The sequence below is a fragment of the Archocentrus centrarchus genome, chromosome 5, assembly GCF_007364275.1.
Source record: "Archocentrus centrarchus isolate MPI-CPG fArcCen1 chromosome 5, fArcCen1, whole genome shotgun sequence".
Lineage (NCBI taxonomy): Eukaryota > Metazoa > Chordata > Actinopteri > Cichliformes > Cichlidae > Archocentrus > Archocentrus centrarchus.
In genome coordinates this window covers 31,775,325-31,797,011 of record NC_044350.1, presented here as the reverse complement: position 1 = coordinate 31,797,011, position 21,687 = coordinate 31,775,325, and the positions used below count along the sequence as shown (strand labels likewise).

Here is a 21,687-nt window from a genome sequence, read left to right as displayed (position 1 = left end):
CCACAAAAGGAAAATCACCAGGACTGTCACAAAATATTCTTAACCAATTGTATTTTAAGTGGGTTTAAATTCATTCAATCTTTAAATACATTTTTAAATCAAACTACCAGAAATAACAGAAAAATGCACAAACTCTTTGCCATAACTATATGCAGACTAATCATGCTCACATTCTAAGGAAAACCCCTGATCAGTGTCCAGATAATTAACTGTAAATGTAACCGGGAGTATGTGCACACCCAACCACGTTTAAGGAGGGATTGGCCTCTCCCTCAGAAACAGGTCTCATCTTTGGGAAATACCATAAAACAATACAATGTACTTGAGGTATGTTTGAGTTATGCAGGCAGTTCTCTTACAGACAGTTGCCTGTTGGGCGTTGCAGTGTTTCCAGGATTAAATGAACTGACAAGGCTTCAGGTAAAAGTTAACGCATCTAAAATGCAAAGTCGTCCAATGCTTCAACCCTCAACCAAATCAAATTATATTAAACTAAGCAGTGGGATCCATTAATGCTCATGAAACCAAGCTTTCAGGCTCTTTGGGGATTAAAGGCATCTCTTTAACTCAGAAAAACAGGTCAAAAAAGTGAATGCATTACGCTTCCACATGAAGCTTGGTGACATTACTAACAGAAAGAGGCTTAGCTTTTTAAAGCTGAGTGTCCTATATTAATTATCAATTTAAAAAACCGGCGTTTTTTCTGTCCTGGAGGAAATATGCTGCCCTGAGACTCGATTTAACTTACGAGAGGCAACAGGAGAAAACTAGGTTGTCAGTCATATGAAATAGTACACAGCGTTACACACACAGCATACAGTTATAAATACAGGAACAGAAAAAGAAATAATCTCTTATCAGGTCCACAGATTTATGAGGAAACACTGTAAACAAACCGAAACCGTGTGTGACAACGCGGCAGTAAGCCATTAGCGGCTCTGCCGGCTTCCTTCCCCGGCCTCTGAAGGATGAAAACACAACGCCTGGATTAATGTTTATATAACGTCCAGTGCAATACAACCATTGTTCGCTGGCTTCCTTCAAGTATTACTCGCTGTTACTCTGACACACCTGAAGCCGGGAAAAAAGCTACAGGCTAAGCTAACCGACGCTGAGCGGAGCTTACAGTATAGTTTTCCACCAACTCCGACCCGACCACAGACACTTTTCTCTCCAGGACCTCCTCCGGAAACGGGACGGGCTCCATGCTGAGATCTGGGCGACGGGATATTATCTGTTATTAAGACAAAAGCTATTGTTTAAAACGGCTGCATAAGACGCCCAGCGTTTCTTTACAATCAGCCGCCTCCTGCCGCCATGTTTGTTGTGGTGTTGAACGAAGCAGGTGACTGGTTAAAAAAAAAAAAAACTTTATTTAAAAGTTGTCAATTTACATGCACTGTTATGGTCACCTTTTTTTCGCAGTTTCCTGTTTCTTTTTTTTCTTTCTTACCCCTTTTACTTTATTCAATTTTCTTTAATTTAAAAAAAAAAAGATCTTATATTAAAAATGCGCAGATGTCCTTGCATCACACCGTAGCCCAGTGATTCCCAAAGTGTGAACTGGGGCCCCCTGGTGGGTCGCGAAGGTACTGCAAGTGGACCGCAGTAATACCAGAAATTCAGTTTGAAATTACTCACAAGTATGTACATATTTATATAAATGTATTTTATTTATTTTTATATAAAAAGTGAATTAAAACTGGTAATAGGAGGTGGTTAGTTTGCAATATTATTCATTACTCTGACCTAAATTTACTGCTTCAACTTGCATTGAAGTTTGTGTCCCAGTGGCAAGTGGGTCATATATTGGCATCAGCACGTTACATATGACTGGGTAGCATTAGCAATTTATAGCCAAATGCCTGTGTTGTTTATATTTTTTAATTAAAAAATTCAAGGTAATACATCACTTTCTCTTGTAAACCTTCCCTTTCACTCTTGCTGCTATCCTTCTGTAACAAATCACCCCTGACACTCATCTCCACCCACTCCACCCAGCCTGTGCTCTCTTCTTCACCTCTCTTGTGCACTGCCCATTGGTTGGCCCGAGGTATTTAAATTCAGCCACCTTCACTACCTCTGCTCCTTGCATGTTCACCTTTCCATCTGTCTCCCTCTCATTCACTTACATGTATTCTGTATTGCTTTTACTGACTTTCACTCCTCTCCAGTGCATACCTCCACCTTTCCAGGCTCTCTTCCACCTGCTCCCTACTCTCACTACAGATCACAATGTAATGCAAACATCATAGTTAATGGAGACCCCTGCTTGACCTCACCTGTCAGCCTGTCCATCACCACAGCAGGCAAGAAGGGGCTCAGAGCAAATCCCTGATGTATTCCCACCCCACCTTGAACCCATCTGTCACTCCTACCACACACTTCACTGCTGTCTCACTGCCCTCAGACATGTCCTGCACCCTCACATGCTTCTCTGCAACTCCTGACTTCCTCCTGCAGTACCACAGTTCCTGTCTTGGCAGCCTGTCATCACAGTGCAACGCCTTCTGACCTTCTCTATGCTTCTCCATCAGCACTCTCAAAGCAAAGCTCACATCTGTAGTGCTCTTTCTCAGCATATCTTCATGGTGTGAGTAATGAACTTTATCCCTCTGTAGTTACCGCAGCTCTGCAGTGTGTTAAATAATCTGGTCTACTAGACATCTCCATTCATTTTCCTGGATAGGTCACATAAAAAATGCTTCCATTCCTTCTTCTTTAAGCCGCTCCATTTAACACAACTACACCACAGCCACAGGGGGTCACTGTGCAGCTGCAGACTCACGGGCTTGTGGTCCTTCATGGGGGTATGATTTGTTGATTAAATAAACAGATTTGAACTGAAGAGAATAATAAGAGCTGCATTCTTCCTCTTCTGATTAGATGACAAGATTAAGAGCTAACACGTCACTCACAGCACTTTCGCAGGTTGGCATGCTCACAATGGCAATGTTAACAAATAATGCTTACCCTGTTTACCTTCCTCATTTACTAGTTGGACATGCTATCATCTGCCAAACTGCATTCAAACCCATGGACTCTTTATTATTTGCACAAATAATATTTAAATACAAGTACAGGGTGTACCCTGCCTTTTGCCCTATGACAGCTGGGATAGGCTGCAGCCCCCCGGCGACCCTGAGCAGGATAAGCGGAAGAGAATGGATGGATGGATGGAAGATGGGGAATATATACAATACACAAGTGTTAATTCAGCAGTGCTGGGGAATTATACTGTTTAATGATCTGCTGCAGACAATTAAGAGAAGAAGGTCATAAGCGCACACACAAAGACACAAGAATAACAACAACCAAGAAAATCAAAAACAAGGAAATCCAGTTTTTTTTTAACCAAGACTTCAGATAAATAAGGATATCTACTTTTTTTTTTTTACCTTACTAATAATTTCTTGCACAGATTACATCGACTTAAAACAGTCCAAACTGTACTACATGCTGTACTACAAACACGCTGGCAGAGGGAGTACATGCTGTACAGTACCTTTCGTTTGCACGTATATTTGCGCCCGTTATTTTTGCACATGTTTGAACATGTTTGACCAGATGATGGCGCTGGAGGTCAAATGATCACCAGAGTTATTGCAGTTTATGCTGTGGTGAATTTAAAAAAAAAAAATGAAATATGTCAACAACTACCGCATCCTGCAGTAGTTGTTGACATATTTCACTAAAATCACAGATTCCAACAAAAAAAAGAATGAGGGGATAATAAAACTCAACTATAGGTCTGTGCAGGATTTCATCTTAATCTGTCCAATATTTGACATCTGTTAGCTAAGCGGAGGTTTATGGCACAACTTTACCTACTTCCGAGGTGCAGAGGGACGGAGATAAAGTCTGAATTGCAACAACTGGAAAATATGAGGAACTTAAAAGCTGTTCTTTAACTTCTTCAAAGTTGTCGAGCTAAACCAGGCTCTCAAACTCACTTCCATAAATTATCTTTAATTATGATTAATGAGTGAACCATTTACAAAACTGATAATGAACAGCCTGAGGTAAGTCAAAACAAACGAGTCCGCTGCTCAGTTTTTCCAGTCACTGGGCCATCAGATGTTCTTCACAGATCTCGGGAGAGGACCGAGACCTTCTCCTGTCTAGATCTAGAAATAACTCACGTGTAATGTTGGCATCACCACAAAATCACAGAATTATTTTTATTGAAAAAGTGGGGGGATTAATGCCATCCCGTGGGCCCAGTTGGTCACAAGTTTTAAACCGTTAATTTGAACCAAAGTGACGGAGTGGTGTGCTGTCTTTACGGAAGCCATTTTAGAGCAGAAATGAACACAGAGAAGGCACAAATTTGCTCCCATTACAGTGTGTTATATACAAAACAGCCGCTTCATCAGTGCTGTGCGGGCAGGGTCCTCGTATGAGCCCGTAAATAACGGCCGATGTTACGCTGGCGGGTCCGCGCCGCTGCTGATTGTTGCTGTACGTGACCGCAGTGTTTCCAGGGGGGGCGAGAAGGAACAGCGGCAGCTGGGATCAGATTTCAACTGCTAAAACCGAAGCGGAGTGAACGATCACTCGGAGGGGAGCACCCTTTCTGTCTATCACACCACGTCTCTTAGCATAGCTACATCGGCTTTATAAATTTGTTTAAGTACTCTACAGTAATATTTAAAATTAATAACCTACAGTAAATGTCATATTACAGGGTTATAAACAAGAAGCGGGGAAGCATGAAAACGCTCCTCCTCCCCGCCTTCTTCTGGGTGAATGGATTCTTCCAGCTCCTTTTAAACACACCGAGAAGAAGGCAGACCCACAGTTTGTGATGGTAACAACGGAGAACAACATTACTAGAAATCTAAATCTGAGACCAACCAGCTTTAAATCAGCAGGAAGACTCTCAAAACTCTTACCCCGCTCACTTCAGGTCACCAATTAGAGCTGTAAGGGGCCGATTTCACATTCAGAAAGGGGTGACAAAAAGAGACATTAAAGAGACAAGAGGGCGTGACAGGGAGTCAAGCGAGCAGGCAAGCTGCTGTTGCAAGGGGAGGCAGAGGAGGCTATGCACCAGCCGAAGCCAGAGGTCAAGAAAAAAAGTGAAAAAATAGTCAAAAGGTAGACTTTCGAGTGAAAGGAGGAAGGGTCATTTGTGATCTGAGCCAGACATCGAGAAACCAGCCTCTCTTTGTTATTGTTGAGTGAGCAACCGAGTGGGGAGGACGATGTGAAGGAGGAGTAGCTGAGAGGCGACATCAAGAAAGGAAAGGAAACAAGGAAATGCTCTCAGAGAAGATGTGCAGGAGTATCTGCGAACACCCCAAGCTGCTACAGGGCGGAAGCGAGGCTCTGCAGAGGGACGGCCGCAAGAAACACGGCTGGTCCAAGAGCTGCAGGGGGCGCCTACAGGGGCGGAGGATGAGCGGGGGGTGGTGGCCGAAAGGGCGCAATCACCATCACCATCCCCGACACCTCCAGAAGCCGGCGCTGTCCCTTCGTCCCGTCAACGTGAAGGGAAGGAGAGTGAGGGGGATGCAGGCCCCCAAGAACACCAACCAGTTTCTGATGCACGAGAAGTACGAGATGCTGCACATGCGCTGTGACTCCGTGGGGAGCGACAGCGGGTGCAGCTCCGACAGCGACACGGAACTCACGGATATGGACTCATACCTGGGAGTCCTGGAGAACGCCAGGGGAGCCCTCTTGGACAGTCCCAACCCGTACGGCTCAACATCGCCACCGGGACAGTTTCTGGTACTGCACGAGGACCCTCTGTGCGTGCACGAGGGCAGTCTGCTCCTGCACGAAAGCAGTCCGCGTCTGCAGGAGGAGAGCATGCAGTATTTCCCCTCTGAGGACGACCTCATGCAGAGCCAGAACTTCATGCAGAGGGACTTTGTTGAGTTCTATGACATCCTGACACCCTGAAGGGGAAACTTTCAGGCGGACATTTTGTTTTCACCAAGACTGAACCTGCTCAGGTTTGTCCTGCTTGATGTTCACAGAAATAAAACATCCATCTTTGTTTTTGTTTTTACTAAATGTCAGATAGCCTTTAACGTCTGGAGAAGCTACTTGCAGGATGGAATAATTCATCTGGTTTCCAGCAGAAATTAACTTATTTTTTTTTTAAACTGAGTGTCATTTTTTAAAGCATTCCTGCAAAGCGCTGCCTCTTTGTATTTTTTTTAAATCTCGGCACTGATGTTCAAAGGGCACGAACAGCACTCACAATAGGCTGAATTATCTCACTCTGTTGGTATTTTTCCAGGTTGAAGACTAACTTTTACAGATTGCTGTCTTAAATTACATTAAGACTGTTTTTTGTTTTTTTTTCTATCGTTGTTGATTGGTTAATGTGGTCACGTGCTGCGTGTCTGGGTGCTGTAAAGTGCTGCCTTTCTGTTATTGTTGTTGCACACAAAGGGAAATGGGCTGGATGGTGGGAGTGAGCCCAAACAGCCAATCGATATCGAGCTGACTCGATTAGGCTTGAGGTGATTGGCTGATGAACATTGTTCTAAAAAAAAAAAAGCATTTGTCTGTAAAGAATAAAAAATATAAATAAATAAAAAAGATAAATAAATATCTGATTAATGTAAAGTGGACTGATTGTCTTTGTTTATGTGAATTATAAGTTTCTGCAGAGACAGCCACTGTGTCGTTAGGACAGTTCAAATAAGACACAGTCTAAAAATATATACTCAGTTTAAAGATTTCATATGAGAGTGTGTGTGAAAGGAGGAGGAACTGAGACCAGCAGTGAAGAAAATAAATCCACAAAATAAAATATATCTGCATCACAAGCATCCAAATATTTCATAGATGAGTTAGTGGATGGCATTATTTAATAAACAACACAAGGCATTTTTGTCCAAATATTCATAAAACACAGAAAACAATACAAAAAGACTTAGAAATGCTCCCAAATCAAGTTCTCACATCTGCAGCTGTATGTCAGTGTTATTAATGAGAATCTGATTTGGAGACTTTTTGTATTGTTTTCTGTTTTCCATGTTTTGTTTACTTAGGCAATAAATCTTCATGTAGTTGCACAATTAAGGTGCTAAACGCACACATACACACATCTCTCCCATCATTTGCTTTCAAAAGCTCAAATGCATTTTCAGCATATTACACATTTTCAGCCAGTTAAATAGGAGCAGCCCTGCTGTGTGACAAACGTGCACTGACTAAATAAAAAGATGGAGCTAAAAGACATTAAAACGTCCAATTTCTGACGAAGATTATTTTTTTTCCCTCATACAGAAGGAAAAATCAACTGGCAAACAAGGAAAAAAAAACTAGTAAGTCTGTATTTGAAAACCTACTTTTTAAATGACTGTCAGCAGGAGCTTAGATGACAGAAAATGAGACAAGATCAGAAATGAGGAAAGAAAAAAGTGACAATAGCAGCATTACTACACACACACACACACACACATATATATATGTATATACATATATTCATATTTTCTTGTTCCACTCTGAGGATGAGTTGTGGATGTGTATTTGGGTGGGTATTTTGTTTATAAGAGAGAGACGCAACTAAAAGAAGGGAGGAGAAACACAAACACACACAAATACAAAAACACACACAGACTTGAGCCCCACGGCCAACAAAGTGGGAAGAGTAACACATGACATGTCAGGTCCTGAATCACAGCATTTTTTTATTTATTGAATTTGGCTTCACCTTCTTTGCTCTCTCCTGCTGTAGGGTTAGGATTAGGTTGCTCCCGGGCCTGAAAGGTTGCAGGTCAGGTCCCTTTTTGACTCCACCTGAGCTGGGGGAGGTGATTCAGCTGGTCCTTTCTATCAACAGTGCGGCTTTATGGTGATCTGGACCTCTGTCACCGGGCTGTTCTGAGACAGTCTACTGTAAATATGTACAATAACCACATTTAAGATCCTACACTTGATTGTGTGCATGTTGCTGCTTAAATCCATATCAATATAAATTTTATCATCATGTAACACTTTCTAATAAAAGGCGCTATTTGAATTTTACACACACGTGCTGAGAGTAAAGCTGGAGGGAGGGAGAGTCAGTGTATTAGAGCCACTAAAGTGGATTATTTAAAGTGAAGGGAGCTGGTCACACCCACACAGGACAGCCAGGGAGGTTAAAGCCTCTTTCTGCAGCAGAAACTAATAATGGGAACAGGTCGAACTGTGAGGAGCAGCCAGGCTCTTCTGCACTTCAAAGAGCAGCAACTACAGAAAACATGATAAACTAGGACGCCACGTAAAAATAGAAAGGTGCAGATCCTTTCATTTCATGTTTTTTGTCTAATTATTCTATTCAAAAAGTCACTGGGCTAGAGAGCAGGTAACAAAGAAAAATGCAGATAATGCTTATGAAAAAGCAAAAAAAAAAAAAAACTGCATTTTTATTCTTTAAATTAATATAATACATTTATCTCCAATATATTACATGCTAAAGAGTGAATTAGAGTCACAGATCACGTGAACAGGACTGTTTATGCACGCAGCTTTTTGCAACCCATAGCTATTTTTTTAATCTAAGGAAAGCCGGGTGTCTCATCACTCGTCTCCTACATTACATCAGTGGTCTGGAAGGTCTGGAAATGCAAGGCTAGTTAAGGCTAGCTGTGGCACCTGTTTAGCTTATTGAGTGTATAGTTATTTTTTCTTTGGTCCTCTAAAGTGGATTTTGCTGACTGAAGATGGTAAGTGGTGCTTAAAAATGCGTTGGGAAGATGATTCAGCAGTATGTATTGCACAAGCAAAATAAAGCTATGCTATAAAATGTATTTAATAGTAAAGCTGCTACATTTCTAATTTGAGGACCTCAGAGATGAAACTACAGCAGATTGTGAAACATCATAAACTGTGAACAAAACCCCCCAAATTCCCATTCCCACCCAAACAGAGCTACAAGAGGGGTCAACCAGAATATGAAGGGTCTTTTTAGGAAACATGGTCCACTTCTTTTCTCATTGGAAATCTTATGTATGCTGCAGCCTGAAAAACAGGCTCTCCGGGCGCTTTTTGTTGGTCATTTTTTCAGTCTGGTTCGGCATGTTTAATGTGTTTGACTTCTCCAGTGGAAACTCTTTCAGTTTTAATGAGGCTTTTTCTTTAAAGCTTGTTGTGATTTGTTGCAGATTTCACAATATGCATGATCGAAAAAGAGATACTGGTGGGTCTCCAGTGTGTACCCCACCTCTGGCCCTGTGGCAGTGGGGATTGGCTCCACATGTGACTCAGAACTCAGAAAACAGTTTAAAAAACAAAGGAAGTTGTTGCATTTAAACAAGAAAAAAAATATGTACATATATTTGATGTGGAACGAGTGAAAGTTGTTGAGTATTTAGAAGTTTTTTAGTTTAGCCACCTAAGTCTGACCTCGGCCGACATGCACAGAATCCAGGCTGGGGGGCGTGGGGGTTGTGTTAACCGAGAGCACAGACGCAGTCACATCAACCTGTGTGTGTGTGTGTGTGTGTGTGTGTGTGTGTGTGCGTATGTTTATAATACCTTGTGGGGACAATTTTCCTGACATATACTACGTTGTGGGGACCAATTGCTCCTTGTGGGGACTGGAACCTTGTCCCCACAAGGGGAAACCCTGTTTTTGGGTCAGGGGTCAGAGTTAGGGCTAAGGTATGAATTGAGTTTAGGTTAGGGTTAGGTATGTGATGGTTAGGGTTAGGAAAAGGGTAAAGGTAAGGTTTAGGCTGTAGAAATGAATGGAAGTCAATGGAAATTCCCCACAAAGATAGCAAAACACACTTGTGTGTGTGTGTGTGTTTGCAGCCGTGTCTTATCTCATCACACACAGGTTGTTCAGTGCCTTGCTCAGGGTCACTGTGGCAGGTCACAGGCTGCTTTCAATGTAATGTCTCTATTGTACCTACTTTAGCTCCTGTTGCTATCAGCCAGCAGCAACTTTTACTCCAACATTTGACTTCTTGTTGCGCAACGCTGACTCTGATTGGTCGGCTTGCGCTGCCAAACAGGAAGCAAATGTGAGCTGGTACACACACACACACACACACACAGGCAAAGGCAGTAAGTTGCTGTGGCAGATTACAGAAAGTTGAACACTGCTAGCTGCACTGATGTTAATCTGCTGACGCGTAAAAACGAGTGAATATGTCGACACTTGTAAGAACTCTCACTGACGCACTTCATTTCTCAGCTCAAGTTTTCATTCAGACCTGATCTACCTTCAACACTAATGCCGAGGCTTTGCTGCCAAACTACACCTATCACTGAGAAAAGTGAGCGCCGCGTCTGAAAATGTTCCCAGTTTTAAGTTTCACACTCAAACTTGACACACAACAGCACCTGACACATATTGAGAAGCATGAACTGTTGTGGCGAAAGGGCAGCCGTCCAACAACAAGCACAGACAGAGTTACAGCATGAACGACGGTTGGAAAGATTGCTGACACTCCCACACACACAATCCTACACCAATGCACGCACACACACGCACACACACGCACACACACACACACACATCTAGATAAAGTTTAACACTGTGAATGATCTTCTTATGTCCTTTGTAGTCCTGAATCGTGTCATTGTGTGTGAATGGAGAAGCTTTTTACAAGGGTCAAAGATAGTGTTCAGTTGTGCAAGTGACCCAGTGATGATTGTGTAACAGATTTGCAAATTAAGAGCAGAACTAAATGTTGTATATAAAGCTATGTAAGAGCATGCATCCTAAAACCACTGGCACTGTTCTACTGTCTCCACTGCTTTAGGAAGGCTTCTTTCCTGAGTACATTTTAAAATGCTTTCATTCAGTATTGTGAGAACACGTTATGTCTGTGCTACACAATTATTGTATAATGTAGAGATGAAAGGAAATGAGGAAAGTCAGCAGTTCCTGGTCAAAGTTGTAATTCAGGGTACATTTATATCATACACTGTACCCTATGCTGGTATAGTCCTAGAATCATCACAAAGTATTTTAGGAACAATGCAGTTTAAACTCTACTTTTATGGGGTATGTCTGGTTTTAGCTTACTGTATTAATGTGAACGCTACAAGGGCAGCAGGTGTGCATGTGTCAGTGTCTTTAGCTACCAATCATTTCTTTATATTTTGATAGGAAAATGGGAAATAGGTGCAGAGGTTTATTGGAACATCTAAAAATGTACACAGGAATACAATGCATAAGGCAAAAACAGAGTTTGTACAATTCTAATGAATCAAGAAGAATTAAAGTATGACCACCCTAATTCTTTAACACTGCCTGAACTCACTGAGGCAGTTTTCTTGTCATTTCTTTCAGTAGTGTTCAGGAATAGCTCTCCAGGCTTCTTGAAGGAACTTGAAAAATCTTTTTTTTTTTGGGTGCTGTCTGCCTTTTGTTCCGTTCTCTGTCAGGATGATCCCACACTGGTTCAATAATGTTGATGTCCAGGCTCTGGGGAGGTCAGTCTATGACTGAAAGTGTTCCACTCTGTGTTTCTATCCAGGTGTGCTTTTACTGCATTGACAGTGTGTTTGGGATCATTGTCACGCTGAAACGCAAAGCCGACACATTCCAGACGGTATTGCACGGTGGGTCAAAATCTGATGGTGCCTTTCTGTGTTCATAATTCCATCAGTTTTGACAGGATCTTCAACACCACTGGCTGAAATGCAGTCCCAAACTATGATCGCTGTTGTGCCGCAACAATTTGGACCAAAAATTTCAAATGTGGATTCATCACGCCACAAGATTTTTCACTCCAGGTTTTGTGTAATTTGACATACCTCAGCTTTTCTCCCTGTTTCCCTTCCTTAAGAATGGTGTCTTAAGGAAGGGAAGCAGGGATGAGATTTCAGAGAACAGTAAGTGGATCATCTGAAGGGCCAGAAATGTTTTCAGGAAACACTACACACCATGATGAAAGTTTTTCTTTGGGCATCATCAAAATACAATTTTGTGCCTGTCAAACTGCATTGTCTTTGGCATTTTTTCAAAGAAATGGGAACAAATGATATGTTTTTGTAACAGGCTGCTAGTAACAAAGTGCCTAGGACTGGTTCTTTGCTGAGTTGTTCGTTACGGTATGCTTGAATGATTCAGAGGTCAGTGTTAAGTTGCTTAAAAAAAAAATCCTCTGAGTCAGGTTCAAGGTCTGAGCTGAAAATGAATGAAAAAGAAGTCAAGGTTTAAAGAAAGCCTATTGCTCAAGACCATTTTTAGAAACTACAAGAAAACCTGGCTTCTTGGAAGCAAAATATAAAGAAATGAGGGGTGGCACAAGACTTGCACAGCACTGCAGCTCAAAGGTTAGGAAGGTAGATTTGTGTTGGTTGTGCTGGTTCAAGGCCAGATGTTAGATGGTCATCTCTGTTTCATGCAACGCCTGCAAAAATGTAACATAATACACAAAATCTATCTTGAGTTAAACTAACATTTACAGTTTCAAACCTTAAATGAGCAGCAGGTTATGCATTAAAGTGAGTGATTTATTGCAAGTATTCAGACTGTATGTTGCAGTCTGAGTTATTTAGAGGTAATTCAGTGCAGCGAAGGGGTCTTTCTGATTTAGAGCTCTGTGTGTTTCTTAAACATGACGAGCTGAGGAGGTGGCAGCAGGAAACTGAGGAGGTAGGCTGTGCCCATTTCAGAAGTTAAGTAACAATTCAATGGCTCACACACTGCAAGGGTCCAGTTTTATTTACTGATTGCTCCACAAATAGTGTGAAGTTTCAGCCACTATAGTCAGGTCAGGTTACATGTAGTTTCTGATTGGAACATAAAGCTTTAGAGGTAAACATACCAGCACATGATTGTTGTTTGTCCAACAATCATACATGTTTATATGATAGATCAGCACAGATAAAAGCAAAAAAAAATTTTTTTAAATACATATATAAGCATAATATTTCAAAGTACATCAAATTTGTAGCAACTGTGATAGTGTATCATACCATAAATGATCAGTCACAGCCAGAAAACAACAAGCTATCGTCACTGAACATGATTCCTTATCATTTCTATAAAAATATATTATACAGTTCTAGAGACAAAAAACCCTTCTTAGATTATCCTAAAGGAATAAAGGGCCTGTAAACACTTATTTAGAGCATGAAAACACAACAGAACCACCTCTTCAGTCTTTACTGTTGTGCTTCAGCCCAACCGGTCGTAGCAGACAGCTGCCCCTCCCTGAGCCTGGTTCTTCCTGTTAAAGGGAGGTTTTCCTTCCCACTGTCACCAACTGCTTGCTCACAGATTGTCTGGGTTTTCTCTGTAATTGTAGTTGTAGGTTGTTGTGATTTGGTGCCAGTGGCGGTCCTAGCCTGTTTGGCGCCCTGGGCGAGCATCCCTGCCGGCGCCCTCCCACCCCCACCCCAACCCCCCATAGCAATCGCGCAGCAGCGCCTACCGCACTACTCCACTTTGGGGGGTAATGAGCACCTGCTGTGTGGTGCATGTAGCTTTCTGCCATGGTCTGACAGACAGCTTTTAACTGAAGGTCTCCCCACCATCACAGGCACACTCAGAATTTCTTTTAAATTTTATTTGAAAAAACATGGAAGAAACTGAAATATTACACAGCTTCTGCTTACCTTCATCTTTGCTTATTTCTCCTGTTCTTCTTTTCTCTTTTTCCTAAACTGCACACCTGATGGCTTTGACCTTTTCCTTTCCATCTGCCGTAATTTGCACTGAAGCTGAATAGGTTATAACCACCACCCATCCACAGGGTTGTCAGATCTGACTGACAGTTGCCAGCCCAACACAACAAAACCTCCATTGAAACTCATGTTAATAGCACCAGGTGTGATATATATTTAACTAGAAGCACTCAGAGAGCGCAAACCTCCGCCAAGGCCATAGGGTCACTGACGCTGTAATACGTGTATCTAAATACTTTGAAATAATCTTTCATCTTTCCCAGACAACAATAACCCCCTATCCCGCAATAGTGTGTTACCTCGACCAGATCGCGGCTCCTAACCGTAGTAGGGAGACCTCTGGTCTCTACTTCGCTTGGCTCGTGGCTGGTAACTAACTTGCTCATCCATGTGGGTCACCTTTAGCAAGGCGGAGAAATGCAGCAAGTCGAAGGATTTTAGCAACAGAACTTTTATTCCTTTTTCCACCGCCACCGAACACACTTTTTCCCTCGCGCTCATCTCCCACGCTAGCCCGCATACACACACACGGGGCAGAGAAAAGTGGGTGGTGTCTCTTAAAGGGGAAGGCTCTGCCTGTATCCCGCAATACTGAAGAATCCTTAAAAAAATTCCTGGATCCAGATCGTGATTTGGATCGCCACCAAAATTTAATCACTTCTTCCTCTTGTCATTTCCAACCGCTCCACAAAATTTCAGTGACATCCGTTCATAACTTTTGGAGTAATTCTGCTGACAAACAGACAGACAAACAACGCAACCGAAAACATAACCTCCTTGGCGGAGGTAAATATACAGAGCTTTGGGTGAGTTGCCTTTATTTATAATTCAGCAGTTACTGTTGGCTGTAACCAGGCCAAAACTGTACAGGCATGAATGAATGAACCCGGCTGACTGTCTCACTCTCACGCCATCACTGCTTCACTTGACTCGCACCCCAGGCTGAGAGGAGAAGGGGGCGGGGCAGCGCTGTGTGTGTGTGACGATCTAGTGAAGCAGTGACAGCGAGACAGAGAATCCCCCGCCTGCCCCTTTCCTTCTGTTACAACCTGTCTGACCATTGCAGAAAGCTACATGCAATACACAGCAGGCAGAGGGCGCCCATTACCCCACAAGTGGAGTAGTGCGGTAGGCGCTGCTGCGGCGATCGCAATGCATTGGGGGAAGGGGGGCGGTCATGCCGCCCTAGATGAAATGCCGCCCTGGGCGGCTGCCCATGTCGCCCATATCAGAAACCGCCACTGTTTGGTGCCATGTAAATTGAATTGAATTGAACTGAATTGAACTGAATTGAATTGAATTGAATTGAATTGAATTGAATTGAATTGAATTGAATTGAATTGAATTGAACTGAATTGAACTGAATTGAATTGAATTGAATTGAATTAAACTGAATTGAACTGAATTGAATTGAACTGAATTGAACTGAATTGAATTGAATTGAATTGAACTGAACTGAACTGAACTGAACTGAATTGAATTGAATTGAACTGAATTGAATTGAATTGAACTGAATTGAATTGAACTGGATTGAATTGAATTAAACTGAATTGAATTGAATTGAACTGAATTGAATTGAATTGAATTAAACTGAATTGAATTGAATTAAACTGAATTGAATTGAATTGAACTGAATTGAATTGAATTAAACTGAATTAAATTGAATTGAACTGAATTGAACTGAATTGAATTGAATTGAACTGAACTGAACTGAACTGAACTGAATTGAATTGAATTGAATTGAACTGAATTGAATTGAATATCACCTCTCTGATGATGTCAAGAAGAAAACACTGAAAGTGAGGAGCATTCTTTAAAATAGTGTGGGATGATAGATGGGATTACAGAGGCATTCCTTCTGCAGGCCAGGATGTATCCAAGACCAAGTTTCTGACACCCTGTTAAACCTGCAGTGGATCTTTTAGATACTTGACTATTTCCTGTTGACAGAGGTGGCAAAAGTACTGACATTCTGTACTTAAGTAGAAGTACAAGTACTTGTGTTAAAAAATACTTTGGTAAAAGTCGAAGTACTGGTTCAACTTCTTTACTTAAGTAAAAGTAAAAAAGTACAGGCTCTGAAATTTACTCAAAGTAAGAAAGTAAAAGTAGCTCTTTGGAGGACATTTCTACCTGCTATTTTTGTGTAAAGCTAACTGAACCTTATTATATATTATTGTAATATATAAAATAATACATGAGAACACAAACGTTATTCCATCTAAATTTTAATTCTAATGAATGTACTCAGCTTGAATCACAAACTGTGAAAGGGAATTTAAACACAGCTCTGTTCTCTGTGTCCTCCATAGTAGAGGGTGACTGTGTCTCCACCTAAACACCAACATGAGGATACTCAGGGGTTACAGTGGGATTCAGAAGGTGGAGGAACCCTAAGATCAGCTGTAGTGGCTCTGCATGGGGAGAAGAATCACAGCTTTCTATTGTGAGCTCCAGTAAATGATGTTGGTGTGCAGGCTGTGATCAGCTGACCTGCTGCTGCTGCTCTGAGGTTTACTGCTCTGTGTGGATGAACTGAACTCACAAAGATGTAACCCAGTATTTCACAGCTATCTGAGCTGATCTCCATCCCCTACACTGACAGCATACAGTGAATGAATCTCAGCATCAGCAGCTTTGATTCAAACTCATATCTGCTGCACTGATGTAACCTGTAACTCTGACCATGAACACAAACACTGTGCTCCAGTCCAACACAGAGCTTTACTGTAAATACAGTACAACAAGATAACCTGTTTATTACGTACTAAACTGCAGTATTTTCATACAATCTTTGAATAACACAAAGTCAGCATACTTCAGTTTGTTTTCACTCCTTACCTTTAATTCTAACCTCTCTTCTTCCTCTCCTGTCCTCTTTCTCCATCTCTGAGTGAACTTCTCTCTCTTTGCTCTCCCTGAAATGCAGCAGCTCTTCTTTTAGCTAGCAGACACACTGTGTGACAAACTGCACCCACTTTGTGTGTTTGCTGATATTTGTTGAGCATTTAGAAACGTTGCATTTACCTGCCACACGTTACTCCCTTCATGCTCGCTCCTCTTCAGTAGCGCTAGCTAAGCTGTTTATGTGCCGCGAACATAACTTACGGACTCGGTCCGGCCCGCTGTGACCCCTGATTATAGCGCTATAAATGAGACATTAATTACATGGGTTTGTGTATTTAATCCCTTTGTACCCGATAAGCCCCGGTGATGGAGGATACGCCAGTACGATTGTCTCTTATATGTTAATATTCCTCCGGCTCAGATCGCTTGATGACTGACGGCGCACTGACCGAAAACGCAAACTTCTCCCTGACGTGTTAAAAAGTAACGAGTCTGTTTGAAAATGTAAGAAGTAGAAAGTACCGATACTTGTGTAAAAATGTAGGGAGTAAAAGTAAAAAGTACTCAGAAAAATAAATACTCAAGTAAAGTACAGATACCTAAAAAATCTACTTAAGTACAGTAACGAAGTATTTGTACTTCGTTACTTCCCACCTCTGCCTGTTGACAATTGTAAGAATGTAAATACCATCAGAGAGTACAGTTAAACAGGCACAAATATGACTGAATTAAGTGTCAAATATTAAGAAGTCAGAGGCTTCAGCTTCTTTTAACAATGGCTGTGGTCTCCAGATGGAGAGTATGGAGTGACACCAGCCCCACCAAAATATAACTGGCTCCACTGGTGGCCTTTGGACTATAAACCTGTTTTAAACTCCTTGTTGTACAAAATTTAGATTTTGATTCATTGAATCACTTTTTATTGCAGTAACACTTTTGAGATAAATAAAGTATTTCCTCCTCCTCCTTTTTCTTTTTCTTCCTCTTCTGCTTCTTCTTAATTTTACAATGCCCACTGTCATTGGACGAGAGCATGGGCAGGAACAGCAGTGAAGTGCGACTTCACTATAGTATAGTTTTAGACACTTTATTGATCCCAAAGGAAATTTAGAAAATGCTTGACTGTACTTTATTTAATTCTTTCTTTATTATTCTACTATCTCCTGCTACTTCACTGTGTTTTGGATGCATTGGATCCATACTGTTTATTTTTAAGGCTTTAGTTACTTGGATAAACCTGCCCGCCATTGCAGAAGTAATAAAAATAATGTCCAATAGCAAATAAAAGTGATATTAATGAATCAATAATGAGATATGAGATAATCTACTGTATGTGCATAATGACTACTTTTACTTCTAACTTCTGTACTAATTATGACTCTTACTAACAAAGTTAAAGGTCTAAATTCTTTCCTAGTTTCCTAAGCTGGGGGTGGGGTCCCATCTTGTCATTGGTTCTTTCTTCTGATTGCATAGACAGAAAGGCCTAAGTGCTAAAACAAAAAAAAAAATCTCTTGTTATGAAGACCACCATGTGACCATTACCCTGGTTTCAGGTATACTGACAAACAGAGCAGTAACACAACAGGACCCCTGATTAGTCCTCTTTGGTGCTGTGTAGCTGTTACTCCTGATCAGTTTTCTCTGCTCCTTCTCATAGAAGAAAATGAAGACCTTTAACGCTGTTTGAAAATAAAAAAAAATGAGGTAAAGTTGGAAGCATCCACATGGAAAATGTGATCTTTGTGAGTTTTCTTTCCTCTGGGGGTTAAACTGATACTAAAGCTGAAATCATTGTCACGTTTCACAACCTCTGCCAGAAAAACACAGTGAGCTGCCTTTTTTCCTCTACCAAAACTTTGGACCAATCAGAAAATAACCTCAGTCATTGTGGTTGTGTTTCATACCAAAAGCCCTGGAAGAAACCTCCATTAGCTCAGTTTGTGTGTGTGTGTGTGTGTGTGTGTGTGTGTCTGTGTGTGTGTAAGTGATGGGGGGTTGGGGGGGGGGGGGGGGTGTTATGAATAGATGAATCTCAGGAGGGAGGAGAAGAAGGAGGAGTGGATGGAGCTGGATGTTAAACTCAGTTTGGAGTGGAAAAGTACAGCTGTCCGTTGTAGAGGTGGAGACTTTTCCTCTGAGTACACAAGAGCCAATGGGCACGCTGAAAAACACACTACCTGACAGCGATGCCAAACCAGCAGCGAGGCTGCGAGTTTTGTGTTTTTAATGTGAAGCTTCATTTTCAAAGATTAAACTGCAAAGTGAAAATGGTAAACAATGTGAGAAAGGTTTTTACATTCATGGAAACAGCTATGAAGCAACTTTGCCACAACTATTATGGGGCATTCTTTAGGATGCTGAAATAATTGGTTTAAAAAAAATAAAAAAGACAATTCACGTGACTGCCGAGTCAAGTTTGAAGACCTCAGAAAACCCGAAAGTGCAATTTTTTTGGTACATGACCTGCTGAGTGTGCAGAAGCAAAAGTAAATGTAAGCTTAATGTAACTGTATCTGTTGATGTCCCTGCAGAATGACCAAGACAAGTAGGAAAAGTTATTTTTAGCATTAATTTCGTAATGTCCACTAGGTTACCAGCAACCCATGTAGGGTTAGGGATAGGGTTAGGTTTTAATTGACAGCCAGCCATGTTTGAAGGAGACTTCATTTAAAAGGTAACATCTCATAGATCCTGAATTTTGCCTATTTAGCAGCTGGCTATAACAACACCCAATCCGTCCATAACCACAGACAGGTGTCCAGTGATCTGGTGGATAAAACAGCTATCAGTGCGTTCATGGAGGGGTATTTTTCTACCGTGGGGTTGATCACAGTGGACGGGCTGCACTCAGTAGGGGGGGTATAATTGAATGTACAAACAAGGGATACTGGAGTGGTACAGAGCCAAGCCACAGAGATTCACACAGAAACCCCCAAAATTCCTCTGAATGCACATAAAATCACACAAATCACAAACTAAATTGTAGAATTGATTGCAGGGCCAGATTAAAATTTGAGTTTTACACATAAGGTACACTGTATATCTCATTGTGGTGTACTGAGAGTTTTACTGCTGGGATTCGTGGGCTTAATATGTGTATAAGCAGAGATTTCAAAACAGCACTGTGGTTTTACAGGGTGTTACTAATATCCTGCAACTTCCTGAAGTCTCATTGTGAGGTTCCCACATAAAAATCAGTGGAGGAGCTCCAGAGAAACACTGTACACTGATTTAAACAGCACCACCGCACAGTTACTACCGTAAACCCACTGTTGTTACATTTCTGTGTACATACAGACGAAACAAAGTAAATGATGTATCTTTAAGGTATTTATTTTACTTCAGAGAGAGTTGGGCTACCTGCTCCTCCTTGTTCCAGACTCCATGGTAAGGTGACCTTACCCTCCTAACCAAACCATAACTCCAGTCTAAACCAGAAATTAGAGCCAACTACTTTGCCTTTTCACAATATCCCGGCTCCCATAGCCTAAAACCTCAGCTCGGTCCTCACACACATAGATGTAAGAGTACAAACACACACACACAGGAGAGCTCAGCTGAAGCAGAGAGAGAGGGAGGAGGGGTGAGTTGTTATTCTGGAAGCATGAGCTCAAGCTCCTTCTCTTTCACCTTCTGGTGAATGTGTCACAGGACTGACAGTCCCCTCACACACACACACACACACACACACACACACACTTGGAGTTGCTCAGTCATTTCAGACTGAATTACATGAATTTCTTTGTGTCTAACCACCTTAAACCAAACCTTCACAGTCAAAGCTAATGATTCATTTTGTGAGGATGTGCTTGTTGTCCCCACAGAATGAGTAATGCAAGCGCACACACTGGCCTGGGAGAGCAAACTCAGTAGTAGAGAGCAAGATCAGTGTTGGGTGGACAGGAAGAGAAGAGAGCTGCTGTTGTAGTGAGAGTAATTGGTGCTGATTGGCTGGCTGCTGCGCTGCTGTGTTGTTATATCATCCATTTTCTAAATGAATCTTGGTATGTGGATGTGGCTGGTTTCAGCCAATAAAGGGTGCAGCACCTCCTGCTGGCTGGAGCTTTAAGAATTTCCATGAGCTTCACACAGAGACCCTGAAAAAACACACAATTCCTGTCTGAAGAGCAGAGTTTCTAAAATGAATATAATCGTTCTGTAATCAACAACGAGGGGTAGAGGTACAAACTAGTTGTGAAATCTAATATAAACTTCCTCTCCAACCAGCAAACTCCAGAGTAACGTCTGCAACATGAAACACGGGAAAAGCCTGGATCAGTTTGGAGCCACGAGCCCAAAGTCAAGAACTGCAGGCCCACCAGTGAAGTTCCAAGTTAAGCAAGCAAGTTAATAAGTCTAGATCATCAGCAGAGGCCCAGAAATCAGAAGTTGGAGTCAAATTGGATTTATGAGTTCATTAAGTCCAGTTTCAGGCAAAATCCCAATTCATGACCAGAGCTGTGTTCCATAAAGTCCTAAATGGGTGGCCATGTCTCAGAGGGCAGCACACGGGTGTCCACTGACTGGAAGGTTGGTGGTTCAATCCCAGGATCCTCTGGTTTGTGTCAAAATGTTTCTGGGCAGGATACTGAACCCTGATCAAGATGCGGCTGAAGGACAGACATCGAAAGTGGCTCTAATTCTTTAACAGTCAATGTAAAACTATAAAAACTGTGTCACTGTGCAAAAACGTACTGACCTGTTTGTGTGTGTGTTAGTAAACCAGTCAGAAGTGTTAAAGTTGTATTTTTTATTTTGAACAGGCTAAAGTGCAGGTGTTGATAGGAGTCGGTAGTGTGGAAGTCAGAGCTGTTTGAAAGTATTTAGTGTCAATAATTAAATATACTGCACTCATACATCTACTCTGGCATTTTTAAACACAAGCAGACTCACAATGAAGCAAGAGAGGTACTAAAAAAACCTTAAAATCAAACATTTTAGAGGTAAATTCAATAAATATTTATAGAATGTCCCTAGAGACGTCAAATTTGGGTTATTAGTGTGAACATGTATGATGTGTTGCCCTAATTTCTTCAATTAATAGCAATAAAACCCCCTGTCCCAATCACCCTTAATTCGCTTTAAGTCTGCAGGCAGGATGGTAACGATTACTCCGGTCCTCCATCAGCAAACAGGGCAGAAGCAGCCCTGCTGCGCTACTAAAATATGCAAAATCAGCCATGAAGAAAAGCACTTGCAGGAACTTATCATATTCTGCATGTAAAATATACTGCAAAC

At 41.6% G+C, this 21,687-nt stretch overlaps 2 protein-coding genes across 3 annotated transcripts in view; one reads left to right on the top strand and one right to left on the bottom strand.

Moving 5' to 3' along the window:
- The window catches only part of nisch (nischarin), a 28,599-nt gene extending 27,275 nt beyond the window's left edge, over positions 1-1,324 (bottom strand). For both annotated transcript variants that reach the window (XM_030730340.1, XM_030730341.1), the window contains exon 1: positions 1,127-1,324. In XM_030730340.1, coding sequence (XP_030586200.1) covers positions 1,127-1,207 — 81 coding nt within the window. In that variant the 5' untranslated portion in view covers positions 1,208-1,324. The remainder of the gene's footprint in view (positions 1-1,126) is intronic.
- Positions 1,325-4,788: 3,464 nt separating this feature from the next.
- On the top strand, positions 4,789-6,552 carry LOC115780195 (uncharacterized). Its single transcript, XM_030729256.1, has one exon. The coding sequence runs from the start codon at positions 5,263-5,265 to the stop codon at positions 5,908-5,910; it is 648 nt and encodes a 215-aa protein (XP_030585116.1). The 5' UTR covers positions 4,789-5,262; the 3' UTR covers positions 5,911-6,552.
- Positions 6,553-21,687: the final 15,135 nt, after the last annotated feature.

Coding starts and splice junctions, on each gene's coding strand:
- LOC115780195 (XM_030729256.1), top strand. CDS start 5,263: ATGCTCTCAGAGAAGATGTGCAGGAGTATCTGCGAACACCCCAAGCTG.